This window comes from Gobio gobio (genome assembly GCF_949357685.1).
Source record: "Gobio gobio genome assembly, chromosome: 15".
In the NCBI taxonomy this organism is placed as follows: domain Eukaryota; kingdom Metazoa; phylum Chordata; class Actinopteri; order Cypriniformes; family Gobionidae; genus Gobio; species Gobio gobio.
Genome location: NC_137108.1, coordinates 25,023,053 through 25,040,437, shown reverse-complemented (window position 1 = coordinate 25,040,437; position 17,385 = coordinate 25,023,053). Strand labels below are relative to the sequence as shown.

At 37.5% G+C, this 17,385-nt stretch overlaps 1 protein-coding gene across 1 annotated transcript; it reads right to left on the bottom strand.

Annotated features, from left to right (window-relative positions):
* Positions 1 to 5: 5 nt before the first annotated feature.
* Positions 6 to 17,183, bottom strand: abhd16a (abhydrolase domain containing 16A, phospholipase). Its single transcript, XM_079837191.1, has 20 exons — positions 17,063 to 17,183; positions 15,785 to 15,841; positions 11,751 to 11,817; positions 9,391 to 9,477; positions 9,178 to 9,263; positions 9,017 to 9,090; positions 7,028 to 7,135; positions 6,741 to 6,855; positions 3,763 to 3,864; positions 3,527 to 3,590; positions 3,386 to 3,435; positions 3,108 to 3,231; positions 2,924 to 3,028; positions 2,778 to 2,841; positions 2,381 to 2,437; positions 2,221 to 2,283; positions 2,063 to 2,139; positions 899 to 997; positions 714 to 760; positions 6 to 543 (listed from the first exon to the last, which is right to left on the bottom strand). Exons 1-20 carry the CDS (start codon positions 17,162 to 17,164, stop codon positions 448 to 450), a joined length of 1,644 nt encoding a protein of 547 aa, XP_079693317.1. The 5' UTR covers positions 17,165 to 17,183; the 3' UTR covers positions 6 to 447.
* Positions 17,184 to 17,385: the final 202 nt, after the last annotated feature.

The following is a 17,385-nucleotide window of genomic DNA, read 5'->3' as shown; positions in this document are numbered from 1 at the left end:
AAAAAAAGAGTATCCCGTTTTTATTTAATATTCATATACAACATAACATTCAGGACATTTATTTAACGATACGATTTGTTCATAATTACAGTGCTCCACAAAATAGAGAATACAAATAAAAACAGACTGAGAAAGAGGCAAGAGATCTTTTGAGTCCCATCACTTTGAGTCTCTCAAAAGAAACAGACGGTGATGACAAACCTGAGCGTCAACATTTCCAACCCTCATTTTCATGATTAATACCCACTGCGATGGAGGCATGGCACAACCAATACATTTAAAACGCCTCGGTCAAACCATGCGAACAAACAAAAACTAGTAGCTTTGTCACATTTAGAGATGAACAACTAATTCTAAACGCCTCCCTGTCGTCCCTCAGAGCCGACTCAAATGTACCGGTATGTGATTCCCTTTGACCTCTGGCCTCCAGTGCTCTCTTCCTGTCTCTCATTGGCTCTCTACAGTATGGAGGGAGGTCTTGAACTCAGAAATGGGTAGTGGAGTGCAGTGCGTCGTATCAAAATTTTGCATGTACTTTCGTGCCTGAGAGAGAGAAATGACCAGTTACCACAAAAATATAAAAGCCCTTAATAGCTTAAATACTACATATAAAGACGGCAATTATGTCACGCTGATGTGCAAGATTGTGGGAAGCTACAATATACTACACTACAGTATAACATGGTGTATACTCTGATATTTTTGTAACATACCAAGAATAGAGCAAGCTGTCTTCTGCCTTCGAGTTCCATGTCTTCACCTGAAACAGAAGATAGAAGATCAGATGTCTGTACTGTTTTACGCAGAAGCTGTAGCCATAGTAATGGAAATCATTGCTGAACGTCCTCGTTTCTACCACACTGGAAGTGAGTATGTCTACAGTGTATGAAGCACGTACCAACGCTCCAGGGGAACAGGGTCTCTCTGTCTGTCTTATAGGACTGCAGCACAGAGATGCACCAATCATCATCCACCTCATAGCCAGTGTACACAGATTCTGAGGAACAGAGAAAAAGTGACATTCTGCTTAATACAGCCAAATCAAACAGAAGAAACAAAGGAATAAAACCCCAGATATTATGGAATAAATCCATCTAGAAATTCTGTCTGATACCGAGAGTTCTTTACATATTAGGGTTTTTCCAAAATATCTGGAAAATATTTGGTCCCTTTTAAATGATAGTTCACCCAAAAATGTAAATTCTGTCATCATTTACTCGCCCTCAAGTTGTTTTAAACCTGTATGAATTTCTTTCTTCTGCTGAACACACAAAAAAAAAAAAAATATTTTAAAGAATGTAAGAAACCAAACAGTTGAAGGACCCCACTGACTTCCATAGTATGAAAAAAAAAAAAAATACTATGGATGTCAATTGGGTCCATCAACTGTTTGGTTTCCGACATTCTTCTGCTGAACACAAAAGAGGATATTTTGAAGAGAGAAGTTCATACAGGTTTGAAACAACTAGAAGGTGAGTAAATCATGACACAACTTTAAAACAGACACTCTGTTTTCTATCCACCATTAACCATCACTGTTAAATGTAAGCATGAAGAAAAAAAACTCAACTGAATAACCGAATAAAATATAAATAATGAATAACCACATCATTTCTGACTAGTCTTTACAAAGCAAAAATAATCCATAAAGATCATTTTGTACCTTTTAACTGGTTTATTAATTTTCACTCACTGGGACTCAGTTTGACAACCTTTTCTAAGCGATAATATTTTAGATAAAAAAAAACAAAAATAAAACCATAAGTCATGCTATATAGTTCAGGCATTTATTTCTCATAGCACAGAAAATGAGAAATTATGTATACCTTAGTACAAAATATATTAATTTAAATAAAATAAGGAATACCGGTAGTATCGACTTCCAATATTGACCAAGACAAAAAATATATTAGAAATCAAAAATTATATTAAATATATAAATAAAAAGTAATATTATCTACTTCTGATAGACCAAGAGATATTAATAAATAACAAATAAAATATGGAATTAAAAAAACTGATATTAATAAAAATGAATCAACTATAAACTATAAAAACACACCTCCTTCAACCTGTGTCCCTGCTGCGAGCCACTGCCTGACAGCCCTGATAGCATCATCTGTCATGACCTTAGGATACCTGAGGGACAGAGAGACTGAGAGATGAAAGCAACTGAAGGAGCCGAGTCAGATTAAGCCGCTTCAGTGAATGCTGTCTGACCTGTACTGGAGTAGTTTAAGTAACAGGTCATTTCCTCTGTTGGACATGATGTCTTCTGGACCACTGCATCAATACACAAAAAGGCCACGTCAAGATCCGGAGCAATTCACGTTTGCCCCCACAGGCAAGAATGTGTTTATTTGTGTCCTGAATAACTCACGTGGTAGTGATGATTTCATCTTTGGTTCTTCTGATCAATAACACTGGACCTTGGTACCTGAAATGAGAGCCAAAGCATTTAAATGGAGCTTACGTTGTAAATTTCACATCATTCATTTAAAGTCACAATAAATCAAAATTGACCTCTCATCAAATGATTTATTGGTGCACATCATTTTTAATTCATGTGCCTTCATAATCTTTCATCAAAATAACTTCCCCCTCCCTCTTGCAGCGAAATCCCTTCTCTGATGATGTTGTTACTGGCGCAACAATCCAATCAATTCCCAATGAACAAAATTAAGTCCCGTCCAACATTTTTTTCTCATTCGAGAAATAAGTCCGTCGCAACGTCTGTTTCATGTTGAATTTAATCGTAAAAAACAAAGATGACTAACTTGCAAAGCTGTTCAGCATTGTTCAGGTTCATGTACTGCCTCACCGTATGGGTGACCAAGGGTCCTGAGGAAATAGAAACAAACGGATTCATCAGTGAATTGTTTGGGTCACTCTTTAGTAGAGATGAAGAGAGTACAACACTCACTCCAGCTTTCTGGCATGACCTTCAGCGCAAGGGGTAAAAGGTCATCAAATGAGGCATCTAGAACCAGAGCTCGGATCTCTGGGTATGACATCACAGCCCAACTGGCTAAAATAGAGCAAGACGTTAAGAATTACAGTAAAACAAATGAATCATTTTGTCCGTTGTCTGATCTGTGATGGTTTACCTGTGAAGCCCCCTATTGACCAGGCATACACAATAATGTCACTCAACTGGAAGCCCAGTTTGTGCACGGCAAACTGAATGACGACGTCCATCGCGTTGGCCTCATTTTGAGGAAATGGAACTCCCTGAAAAAGCAGAAAAGGAAAAAAAAAGTTTATATCCATTTTGCATTTTAGATAATCCAAACAAATACTCTCATGTAACCAGTGTACACTACATTAGCGGTGTGCTGTTGTGACAAGGTCAGTGTGAGGAACAGATGGCATGATGTTCACTTACTGTACTGCCGCCAAACCCAGGGTGATTCCAGCCCAACACTGAGTATCCACCTATAAACACAACAGAGGAAACAGTTTCACATCCATCTAGTGTATCAATGTTGAAAATACAACACAGACACACTGAGGTGAACACATTTACCATCCAGGGGCGTATTCATGCAGCCGACCTCATAGAATCCTGCGTTTCCCTCACAGCAGATCACCTGTGACACTCATTATATCAGCATTGGAATGTGGCTTGAGGTAATATGACATTATGTTACGTATTTAATTATGTTATTATACTACTTTCTATCTCTGAAGCTTCTCTATTATGATTTCTTCTTCTCTCGTCTAATGACACATTTACTTTATTTACACTATTCAGATTCTTACCAGAGTTTTTCCGGATGGTCCTCCGTCTCTCCTCCGATCCACAAACATGGTGTCAATCTCATTCCCATCACAAGCCACCAGTTTGTTCCGCTGACCGTCATACTGAACACAACAAGGCAAAGATGGGGTTATGACCTTTATTCAGGGTTCCCACACAAATTTCCACATTTCTTGGATACACACTACTGTACAAAAGTTGATCAGAATATTTTTATAAAAAAAAAAAAAAAAATTGATTAATGAAAAAATAAGAGATTATTCTTGAGTGCCAAATCAGCATATTAGAATGATTTCTGAAGGATCATGTGACACTGAAGACTGGCGTAATGATGCTGAAAAATCAGCTTTGCCATCAAAGGAATAAATAACATTTTTTAATGTATTAAAATGATAGATAAGGGTCCTTGAAAGTGCTTTATTTTGTGCAATACGTTTTTCTGGAAAAAATGTCACATTATTCCCTCCGGTCTGCTAATGTGTTATTTTGCCAACACTTTGTGCCCTATGCATTACTAGCTTGCTTGATTTACGTTAGTTACGTGCATTTACGCGTTACATTAATTGTTTCCCGCGTGAGGTACTTTGTGTTGTACGTTGCTATGACGTTCATGCGTGCACAAAACTACTACGATGTTTTCAATGTTTTCAGTGCTTACACTGAACCTAAATATGTTTAGTCAATGACTGTATATTGTGTTCAATAAACATAAAACATTTGTGATAATCTGTAGCCCAAATATTTTATTTAATGTAATGTTGAATTGCTTTGCTTGTTAAGATAATGTAAACCCATGAGGCAAGAAAAACTTAAATGCATATTCATATATTTTAAAACTTAAGCTCTTTTCAATAAAATCCATGCAAAAGTTAATATCAGATCATTTTAGAATACATTAGAGGATGTATTGAATATTCTTCAGTTTTATGCAAAACAGAAATACGACAAATAGAATATCAGATCTCTGTCATATGGCCAAAAATAAATGCAAAAGAAAAGAAAAAAAACAGTCAGAGAGTGTGCGACTGTGCGCATATAGCAAAATTAGGTGTCATTCGCTGTTAATACGCTTAAAGGGGTACTTCAGCGCTGGGAAGATGAATGTGTATTCAAACTGGGTCATTTATGTAGTAGAAATGTGAAATTATTTTTGAATTTGGTGCCTTCTAGACTGAGAAAAGACAGAAAATGTATTTTTGTCTCATGTGGATGAAAGACAACGCCCAGAATGCATTTGCTTCGCTGCCCAACGAGGCCACTCCCAAAGCCACGGCGACTGGTTACATCTCTTGCCCACCGTGGCTCCACCTCATCGTCGTTTTGATTTTCATAGTAATACAATAATTATTTCAGTTAGAGAATAAACAATACAATTGAAAAACTGAACGTGTCTTTTCAATAACGTGTGAGTGAGCCAAACGAAAGTCACGGCACAAACGCAGCAGGAGTCAGATTTCATTCATCACGAGAGTGCAGAGCTGAGGTAAGCGCAGAGGTGGACAGTAACTAAGTACATTTACTTCAGTAGGGACTTAAGTTTCCAGAAAAAAATACTACTCAAGGAAAGTACAGATACTCAAAAAGTGTACTTATGACTTTTCCTTCACTACATTTGAAAGACAAATATCGTACTTTTTACTCCATTACATTTCTATCAAGGCCCTCAAAGTAGAAAGTCGTAGCCACTTTGAAAGTAAGTGGATGATTTGTTTTCTTCTTTAAAACGTGATTGTTTTTTGTTGTTGTTGCAGACAGCCTATCAGTAATCACTCTTGTAGGATCACATGAAGTTCAATGATTTCCAAGTATTTTTTGAACACCAATCAATTGATAGCAAAATAGAAGGCGGCAGTTCCCAGACGCAGTGCGCGCAACCATAGTCATACTTAAAAGTTAAAATTCAGAAGAGCAGACGTGGATAAGTCTGAAAAGTGCGACGACACGAAAGTGCACACAGAAAGCTGCCTCTCAGACGCCAGACCACTAGGGCTGGGCACCGAACGGCGATACTTTTATGGTATCGAACAAAAAAATCCGATACTATGAGTATCGAAAAATTATGTATCTTTCGGTGCCAAATTTCGGTTCCAAAAGCCAAGCAGCTTTTATACACTTATAAAAGTGGATGCCGAGTCAGCAAAGTGCAACATATGCGATAAGCAGAGCCGGCCCAAGGCATAAGCGAACTAAGCGGCTGCTTAGGGCCCCCTTGGCCACCAGGGGGCCCCCAAGAGCACATGAAATGACTTTTTGCTGCATGTTATTTTGATGATTGAAATCGCGATTAAACAATTACTAAATAAACTGCAAAATGTTAAGTTTTCTAATATATGCACGCATATGGAAGCTAAACTTTCATAGGAATTCATTGAAAAGTTGAAACACTTTTCTCTGCACCGCTCCATTATGAATGCCCGATCCGAGCGGCAGCGGCCGTGTGCATTAAAAATTCTGTGAGTGAGATCCCTCCGCTGTGGGCGGGTTGATAACATGTGGAACTAGCTCCTACTACTGGCTGTAGTCTTTAGGCTCTGGCCAAAAAATCCTCAGATGACACAAAATGACGATATTTGCATCATCCGAGGATTTTTCCCAGAAATAAAATGCATAATTCTCTCGTCTCAGGGGGATATGAGGGGGGAAAGTACCATAATTCCAATATACTACCAGGTTTCTACTGATACAAAGCTTAATGCTAAATCATTGAAGTAACCCTTTAAGCATTTTAAAATCATTTGTTTTTAACCGCAATGCTTGAAAACGCATGCAAATGATAAGGTTTCGTGACCACGCAGCACAGCAATGTCACAAGTGTAACATTTTTGTAACATTCCATTTTAGGATTTAATTATTTGGTATTGCTAATTTTAAAAAAAATGTCATTGCCAATTACATTTTAAATTTTGTAACTCCTTTTCCAGGTGATGAAAACCTGGAACAAAATTAAATGAACTGGCTTGTAGTTGTCTTTCGGTGTTACCTCTTCTACGAGTCTGGCCTGGCCTTGCTGTAACATGGGCCTCATGGCCTTCTGCAGCAGACCCACTGACCCTGGGTACAGCATCCTCCGGCCGAAAGAGTGCGCTATCAGATAACTACACAAAACATATACATATATGAGACTCTAACATGTGGCATAACTGCTGATGAATATGTAATAGAAGTCACCAATTCCCAGAACTCTCATCTAAATCTTTGTATTTATACAACCCTAACAATGAAGTATATTCTTGTAAGTGTGTAAATGTGTTATCAGGCACTTTTTACCCTAAGATGTGGCACGGCAGCGTGCGAACTGAACTCAGCACACCGTCTGCTGCTCCTCTGTGTTTCGGCTCTGGCCGTAGCAGAGACACACCACCTTTAGACAGCTTCCTGCAGACAGAGGAAGTGCAGATACGTTAGAAAAATGCACTGATCGCAGAATTAGCCAATGACACTCAATTAAAGCAAACTCCTCTAAAACTGAAAGATTGAGAGCTGGTTTTTATTTTTGTCTTTTAATTATTTTTGTGGCAAGAAATATGTTTGGTAACCAATATATTTTTGCTAAAAACTCCATATTGGGTTTAACTTTGTTAAAAATGTATTCCAAAGTGTTAACCTAATAAAAAAGGTTTCTCACAGGGTTAAACACAGCACAATCTAATAAAACATGCTTTAGGGATAAAGGACTTTGATAAAAAGACCATGTTGGTGGATCTTTTCCTTAATATTACAAACTTGTGTGTCTTCCTGGAATGGCCCATTACTCAATGGGTATAAACAATCTAGACCCATCGATTAAAAACATTATATAAACCTCTCCTCCCAACTTTGGGACTGATTTCATGAAGTTTGTTCATGGTGTATTGATCCACTCTGTTTGCCATTTGTTATTAATATAGGAATTTATTATGGGTTTTAGATCCGATGTCTGCTGATAGTGCCTCTTTTGCAGCAGTGTCTGCTTCCTTGTTTCCTGTGATTCCACAGTGTCCAGGTTCCCAAAAAATGTAGAAATTAAAATTATGAACTAGTTCCAGCAGTTTGCATGACAAGTGCTGCGTGATCATTTTTAAGGGATGACACGTTGGTTGGAGACATGACTTTGGGCCCTATCTTGCACCCAGCGCAATTGACTTTGTACACCGACGCATGTGTCATTCCTATTTTGCACCCGCGCAAAGCGCGCTTTTCCCTCCACAGAAGCACGTCGCTAAACTAGTGAATGAACTTGCGCTACCTGGGCGGTTCAGCGCAAAAAAGGAGGCGTGTTCCGGCGCAAACAATCCCTGGTGCTATTTTGCTGTTCCATTAAACAATTGCGCCACTGACCAGAAAAAACCTAGTCTAAAGTCAGTGGCGCGTTGCGCGTTGTTCATTATGCTATTTTAAGGGCGCATGCTTGACCATAATGTATAGGCTAGCGTGCACAACGCGCATACACTTTGCTCATGTAATCTACACAGATGCAACAGTTATTTTTGCAAATCATAAATTGTTACACTAAAAAAATATTAACACATGAGATGACGGAAATCATTGTGGTGTGCCACGAAGATGTGAAAAAATAGGCATAAATCTAGCTTACAAATGATTCAGGCTAATTGTAATAATTAAGGATAAGACCTGTTTGCCCAATATAGTGGCAAGACATATATGTATATAAGGACATCTGACAAATTGGTTTGTCCGTCAAGAACCAGGAAAAAAAATCGACTGAAAAACTGAAAAAAATTAAAAACTGAAAAAAAAAAAGACTGTGAAATCACCTTTACCATAATGTACAACATTACAACTTCACTTCTCTGTCTGTCACTGCTCTTACAAGAACATCAGTCTCCTCGGCTGTGAACCGCTCCTGGCGTGCGCCTGGTAAATACGCCATAATAATAGCAATCCATAATGGAACTTGCGCACCTGCTTTTAAAGGGAATGTTGGATGACGCTCGGATTGGTTTATTCACGTTACGCCCAAACCACACCTATGAATAATGAAGCTACTTCAGACCAACCCATTTTAGATTTGCGCTGGGCGCAAGAGCCATTTATCCCGCCGGGAAAATAGCAACAGCGCCGAGACCCGCCCACAAAGTTACTTGCGCTTCGCGCTTTCACACTTGCGTTTCAGATCGTTAAAATAGGGCCCTTTGAGTGTCATTATGAGTATAATACAAATATATATATTTTTTCTATTCTAAGAAGATAGCATTTGCGGTTGGGGATGGATATTCCTCTTTTTTGGCGAGAGAAAGAGAGACAGGCTTTACTTACGGACTACTAACTTCTTTCCAGCTGAAATCTACAGGCCAGTGTTTGAAGTCAAAGTCAAAGCAGGCCAGTTTTTTCTGTAGGGGACATAATCAACATCCATTTAATAACTCATTAAAGCAAAGCTCCATGGGAATGTTCCTATGGCACTGCTACTGTGTCACCTTGTTGCTAAGCGTGTGGTTCTTCCTGGTCTCCTCCAGTATGCTGATGAACTGAAGGTACTCTGGGTTTCTCCAGCGCCCCCACCCTAACAACAGCACAGCAGTAAAAACACAAACAATGTTAATATAACGTTATTTTACAACAGTGTGAACATACATGAAGTAATTAAACAGACAAACATTAGTAATAAACAAGGTAAAATATAGCGTCACCTCTCAGACAGGCCACTCCCAGCAGACAGACCAGCGCTGTGCCAACATACTGACTGAGAGGAACCAGCTTACTGCTGCAGATGTACCCTAGAAGAGATAGCATTATTAATAGCACACAATAACTCATCACAATATTAATGCTTGGGATTACAATTGTTCAGTCTGACACAATTTAGAAACAAATACTATTCATGGCACAGCAAGGATGGTCAGATGTGTCTTTTACATTGATGTATTGATCATGTATCTTTGTTTTTATACCTCGCAAACTGATATTTTTTTATTTTCTAAGATGTTTTAAATGTTATGTTGAATTCAGCAGTGTTTCATGAAAAATATTATTATTTTTAAATACATATTTCATATATTTTTTATAACTACTATTCAAAGTTTGGGGTCAGTAAGATTTGTATGTATTTGAAAGAAGTCTCTTATGTGCACCAAAGCACATTTATTTGAATAAAATACAGTAAAAAAAATCAGTAATATTGTGAAATATTACTACAATTTAAAATAAGTGTTTTCGGTTTTAATGCGTTTTAAAATTTAATTTATTTCTGTGATGGCAAAGCTGAATTTTCAGCATCATTACTCCAGTCTTCAGTGTCACATGATCCTTCAGAAATCATTCTAATATGATGATTTGCTGATCAAGAAAAATTTCTATTTCTTTCGTTCTTTTCTTTTTTAATGCCACGGTATGCTATGGCAGGTTTAGTTATTCAAAAATAAAACTAAGTAAGATGTTTAAGAATCTTTTTTTTTTTTTCTAAAACTACGTTTGGATTTTCTTGTTTAGGTATCAGGAATAAAACAAGTTCCTCAAAGGGGTAGAAATAATACAGTCCAGCAAAATATGTTTAATGGACAGTGGACTGTGACAAGGTGATCAATTTTGTGGAATTTTGAAACATTTCTTTTTATTATCAATGTTGAAAACAGTTGTTCTGTCAGATACAGGATTCTTTGCTGAATGAAAGGTTCAAAAGAACAGCATTTATTTGAAATAGAAATCTATTGTAACATTACAAATATATTTACTGTCACTTTTGATCAATTTAATGTGCCTTTTGCTGAATGAAAGTATTATTATTATTTTTTAATCTTTTGAACAGTGTGGTGTATTTTTAGCAACGTGTGCAAAAGTCTGAACTACAGCTCACCCGAGACAGCAGAAATTGTTGATTGCTTTTATTTGTGGTCAATAACACATTACACTAATCTGCAGATATAATCTGTCATTTATAAAATTACAATATACTATCAATGTATCTTAATTATATGAAAAACAATTAGTAGCACTTCCTTGTCATTTAATAATTACACAATTATTAGAAAATGCCATTAAATAACATCTTTGTAAGACACAGAGGCACTCTTTTGCCAGAGACATAAGAGAACAACACGCTCTCTAACCATAATACACTCCTTTAATAACAGCACAATATCAAAATGATATTGGACTATAGTACAACCAGAATAACATTTATCATACTGGATACAACATTAAAATACAGAAATTAAACTTGTTCAGTACTTAATACTATAAATGCATCATAACATCTTTGATTCAGCTATTTGAATATTCAAACGAAATCATACCTTGGTTTTGTCATGATGTAAAATACGGCTACTGAGTCAGCAAAGAGGTTTTTCAGTTAATAAACGACAGCATAGCTCATTCACAACCTGAACATCAGTACTCCTCTCAGGTCTGCTTAGCAGAAGAACATCACTGAGACCTCTTATGAATGAACCAGGCTAAAAATACATACAGCACTGCTGTCAGAGCATTAGCCCGTGACTCATTTGATATGATTACACCGACTGAAGGTAACGTTAAGACTGAACCAATCAACACCTGCTTGTGTAACACAATAAGATCTGCATATAATATTTATATTTAATTTTATATTTAAAAAATATTATATTTTAGCACATAAATACATTTTTATTTTGATGGTCCCCTTTAGACATTCTGTTGACTAGAAGTAACTTTGCACCTAGTCAACTAACTCTTATTAGAGAATTAGTAACGATCTTCTTAATATCTGCAAACACTTTATTTTGATGCTCCCCCAACAGACACGCAACTGACTAGAAGTAACCATGCAAGTACATGTCTTATTCTTCTAACACTTAACGTCTTATTCTTCTAACACTTAACCCCTTATTCTACTAACACTAATCCTACACTTAAAAGTCTACTTATACTCAACTAATACTCTAATGAGAGTTAGTCGACATTTAGGTGCAACATTATGTCTAGTCAACCAAATATCTAAAGGGGAGCATCAAAGCAAAGTGTAATCAATAAGTCTAGTTGTTTGCTGTTGTATGATGCTGTATTTGTGTTTTACCTTTCCTGTAGAGATAGCAGAGGAGCAGTGGAGAACTATAGTACGACAGAGACCACAGCACTGAGGCCTGAAAGACAACACATGACAGGGATTCAATTTCACATTACAAAACTTTTGGACTTTTTTTTGTGCTTTTGACAGGGATAAATTGTAGGGCTGTCTAAAGATTAATTGCGATTAATCGCATCCAAAATAAAAGTTTGTGTTTACATAATATATGTGTGTGTACTCTGTTAATTACAACCCCAAATCAGAAAAAGTTGGGACAGTATGGAAAACGCAAATAAAAAAAGTGATTTCTAAATTTACTTTGACTTGTATTTCATTGCAGACAATATGAACACAAAATATTTCATGTTTTGTCTGGTCAACTTCATGTCATTTGTAAATATGCATCCTTTCCTGTCATTCAGACCTGCAACACATTTCAAAAAAAGTTGGGACAGGAGCAATTTAGGGCTAGTAATGAGGTAAAATGGTTAAATAATGATGTGATTTGAAACAGGTGATGTCAACAGGTGATTGTAATTATGATTTGGTACAAAAGCAGAATCCAAGAAAGGTCTAATCCTTTAGGAGCAAAGATGGGCCGAGGATCGCCAGTTTGCCAACAAATAATTATTGAAATGTTTAAAAACAATGTTCCTCAAAGAAAGATAGGAAGAGATTTGGATATTTCACATTCAACAGTGCATAACATAATTAAAAGATTCAAGGAATCGGGAGGAATTTCAGTGCATAAAGGACAAGGGCGCAAGCCTAAGCTGAACAACCGTGATCTCTGATCCCTCAGGCGGCACTGCATCAAGAATCGTCATTCATCTATAAGCGATATCACCACATGGGCTCAGGACTACTTTGGCAAACCTTTGTCAAGTACCACAATACGTAGTTACATCTACAAATGCCAGTTAAAGCTGTACTGTGCCAAAAGGAAGCCCTATGTTAACAGTGTCCAGAAGCGCCGTCGACTTCTCTGGGCTCGGAGGCATCTGGGATGCACCATCACACAGTGGAAACGTGTACTGTGGTCAGATGAATCAGTATTTTAGGTATTTTTTGGGAGGAATGGACGCCGTGTGCTCCAGACCAAAGAAGAAAAGGATCATCCAGACTGTTACCAGCAACAAGTCCAGAAGCCAGGGTCTGTCATGGTATGGGGTTGTGTCAGTGCCCTTGGCAAAGGCAACTTGCACTTCTGTGAAGGCACCAATAATGCTGAAAAGTACATAGAGATTTTGGAGCATAATATGCTGCCTTCAAGAAGACATCTTTTCCAGGGACGTCCATGCATATTTCAACAAGACAATGCAAAACCACATTCTGCACACATTACAAAGTCCTGGCTGCGGAGGAAGAGGGTACGGGTACTTGACTGGCCTGCCTGCAGTCCCGACCTGTCTCCAATAGAGAATGTGTGGCGCATTTTGAAGCGCAAAATGCAACAACGAAGACCCCGTACTGTTGCCCACCTCAAGACTTGTTTGCAGGAAGAATGGGACAAAATTACACCTGAAACACTTCATCACTTGGTGTCTTCAGTCCCTAAACGTCTTTTAAGTGTTGTGAAAAGGAATGGCAACATTACAAAGTGGTAAATGCTTTACTGTTGCAGGTCTGAATTACAGGAAAGGATGCATATTTACAAATGACATGAAGTTGACCAGACAAAACATGAAATATTTTTTGTTCATATTGTCTGCAATGAAATACAAGTCAAAGTAAATTTAGAAATCACTTCTTTTTTTTTTTATTTGCGTTTTCCATATTGTCCCAACTTTTTCTGATTTGGAGTTGTATTATTTATATATAAATACACACAAGCATGTATATATTTAAGAAAAAAAGATTATTTTTTATATATAAAACATTTATATTTATATATATTATAGATTATATAAATGTATATACAGTATACATGCAAATATTTCTTAAATATATACATGAATGCGTGTGTATTTATATATAAATAATAATTAACAGAGTACACACACATATATTATGCAAACACAAACTTTTATTTTGGATGCGATTAATTGCGATTAATCTTTTGACAGCCCTAATAAATTGCAAAGAAGCTTAAAGGGTTAAGCCTTGTTTATACTCACCACGTCCGCACGAGCGCGAGGGTGCGGCCGGCAAAAACTACGTCATCGCGGAGTGGGCAGTAGTGCGCGTTGAGTGCGCGAGACCCCATTTCGCGTGGCGGTGTGCAGCGTATTTTTGGTAACTTTTCGCGTGGCTCCGCATCCGAAGATGCACGAGTTCTAGGCGATTCTAGCCGAGCATGACGTCTCATCACACCGGCACCCAGTTTGCACATACAAATTAGTTGGTTATATTTACAAAATGAGCCTACAAAAGCATAAATAAGCCCTTTTATTGAAAATAAAGATCCATGTTCAAAAATGTTCACGAAACTAAATTAAAATGTTTAGTGAAATAAGAAATCGTTAATTTAGTTGTATACGTGTACATACATTGTGTTCTTATGTCAATAAAATAATAAAGTAATAATATCAAGGTTTACTGAGTTTTACACGATTCTTTTGCAGTGTGGTTTTTGGTGAATTGTACTCAAATAAATATTGTCACCTGTGTATGTACATTCTTCTACTTCTTCTCACAGCTGCTTCCTGATGGTTTATAGAACAATTACTCCAAATCACCCTCTGTCGTTTCAAATAATAGCACAACAGCGAGCGCATCAAGTATAAACAAGGGGGTAATCCAGCACCTGGAAAGCGTACCTTCCACTGGGGCAGCCATTGCTAACCAAGCCATCACCTGCTGTTTGCATCCCATTGACTCCCATTCATTTTGGCCTCACTTTGACAGTGAATATCTTTACATCTGAGGCATTTAAATACTCCATTTGTCCATTGTTTATTTCTAAAGAAACACGACAATGTATAAAAAGGCTCTATTACCTTGTATCTTACACTATCGCCCCATAGAAGCCGTTTTTGTAAAAAATAGGCTAACGATTGCGTCATAACCACACGACTCCGTCGTATAGTAGAGAAATTACTGTATAGACAGGAGGAGAAACTCACTGGCAATCTTTTACTGTCTATGAGGCAACCGGGGGGACGTGGAGGCATCAAGTCCGATGAAGTCAAGGGAGAAGCATGTCGAGAAGACCACAGAGAGCCAAAAGCAACGGGACAAAATATTTCAACAACGTGATTCAGATTTCACTTTGCACAACTACTAGAAGACTTGCCACTGTCAGACAGGTTGCTCACGCCACATCTACGTCGTCAAGCTCAGTCTGAGGCTGCGCAGTACGCTCAGCCATCAGGAAGTGAGTGCTTCTACTTGACTTCACTTTTTCTCTGTGAAGTCTATGGGGTCGCTGTGTCCATTTCTTTTACTGTCTACGAGTATAAACGCCTTGTTCGTTTGGGGAGGATCACAGGCAGTCAGCGGAGGCTTGCGCTGCGGAGCCAGGCGAAAGTATAAACAAGGCTTTAGTTCACACAAAAATGAAAATTCTGTCATTAATTACGCGTCGTTCCAAACCCAAATTAAGAACACAAATTAAGATTTTTTTGATGAAATCTGAGATGAGAATACTTTTACTTTTTAACCCCATTAATATGTTAATTCATCAATTTATTTGTTTACACAACGTGAACAGCATTAAAGACTGATACGGAAGATAAGAAATTGTTAAATAAATGTGTTATTTTATTTATTTTTTTGCACACAAAAAGTATTCTCATCCCTTCATAACATTAAGGTTGAACCACTGGAACCACATGGACTATTTTAATGACCTTTCTGGGCCTTGAAAGTGGTACTTGTGTTGCAGTCTATGTGGGGTTAGAAAGCCTGCTGATTTAATAAAAAATATCTTCATTTGTGTTCCGAAGATGAACATTCTTATAAGCTTAGAAAGACATGGGTGAGTAATTAATGACAGAAATTTCATTTTTGGATGAACTATGCCTTTAATATTCAGTGACATCACTTGGTCACTACACAAACTGCAGAGAAAATGTGCATGAATCATCACAGTGATCACATACCCAACCGAGGATGCTGTCTGTGTGCTTCTCCAAACCTCTGGGCTGATAATTCCACCCCTGCGGAAGATAAAGACATGCCAGTTATGAGGATCTTTACAAAAGTTTTCTATGGTGACTGACCATAGTGTTCAGCACATAAAAATACTACAGATATTTTACAACAATAAATCTGTGGTCACTTGGTATTAGATTGACTCGTAATATGCTTGATGGATATATTTGACTGATATTCAATTTTTTTCTATCCTTCAGGAGGAAACAGTGTTCCCTGTCATAAATAACTTTTTTTCATGTAAAAGCTATTCTTTCTGAAACGGGAAAAAGTTAAGTTTACAGTAATTCACATACAAACATATTGTTTTTTTATTTTCAAACTTACCATTTATATTTCAAAACAACAAAAATAAGTATTATTATTATATTCATAATGAATATTGTTTTTATTGTTTCATTCTATTAATTAAGCTATTTAACAGAAATAAAACATTAAATACGTGTGTATATAAACAATTATGGACATAATAATGTTAAATAAACATTAACAGTTCAATCAATATCAAGAACAATATCAATCAATCTATACTAGTTTTAGTCACCATAGTCGTGAAAAATAATTGAAATATTGAGAAAGCTTCTTGAAGGAGAGCCTATTAATGAATTATTAGTAACAACACGAAATTACTATGGTATTTTTTTTAAATCAGGATCCTGTTGAATAGGTAAACTTGAATGTTTTAATACAGCATACCCTATTATTTAAACTCTCTGTGAAGGAGTGGGTAAGAGAAAGAGATGTGATGCCATTATTAATCAATTATTAATACAACTGTCCACGTACGAAGCCAAGACAATGGCAGATGTCTGATAAACTAAATAGAAACACAATCAATCAATCAATCATCGCGTGGGTGCAGTAATAGTGTTGTTATGGTTGCGCTCCTCATGACAGATGGTTGACTGACCTGTCATTCGACCGTTAGAGCTAAGCTCAAGTCAGTTAGCAAACAGCTCTCTGTCAATGGATGGGTCTCAAAACATAGTGAGCTGCCTATCTAGGGTTCTAGCTGTTTAGGACTTCATTGGCGCATAACGCCAACGTTTGAACCAAATCAAATCGCATATGATGCCCAAAATGCTGTCTAGATAGGCAGCTCACTAGGATTTAGGACTCAACCAATAACACAATTATGCACTTCCGCACATTCGTGCGAGACTGATCTCAGCAGTGCTTTAATACTACTGCTCTATTTGAAGGGGTAGGAAAAGTCCTAACGTTACCCTGCGGGGCGTTCTGCCGTCAGCTCGTGTCTGGTCCGGTGAGCGGTGGATCCGCTGCAGATTGGGCCCGAAAAGGCACCGGAGCCACATCCAGCCGGCCATTCTCACCTCGGTCAGGAAGTACGGCGGCCTGTGAGGATCACTGGTGCGACAGTAGCGAATGCTGAAACGCGAATTTTCACGTCACAGTGCAATACATTTCAATACATGCAGTGGTGTACAAAAACTAAACCTTGTTTGAAGGACTTTCTGGCCGATTCATTTGTATATTGAGTCTCTACAATGTATTGATAACAAAACATGTAGAGATACTATTTTATTCG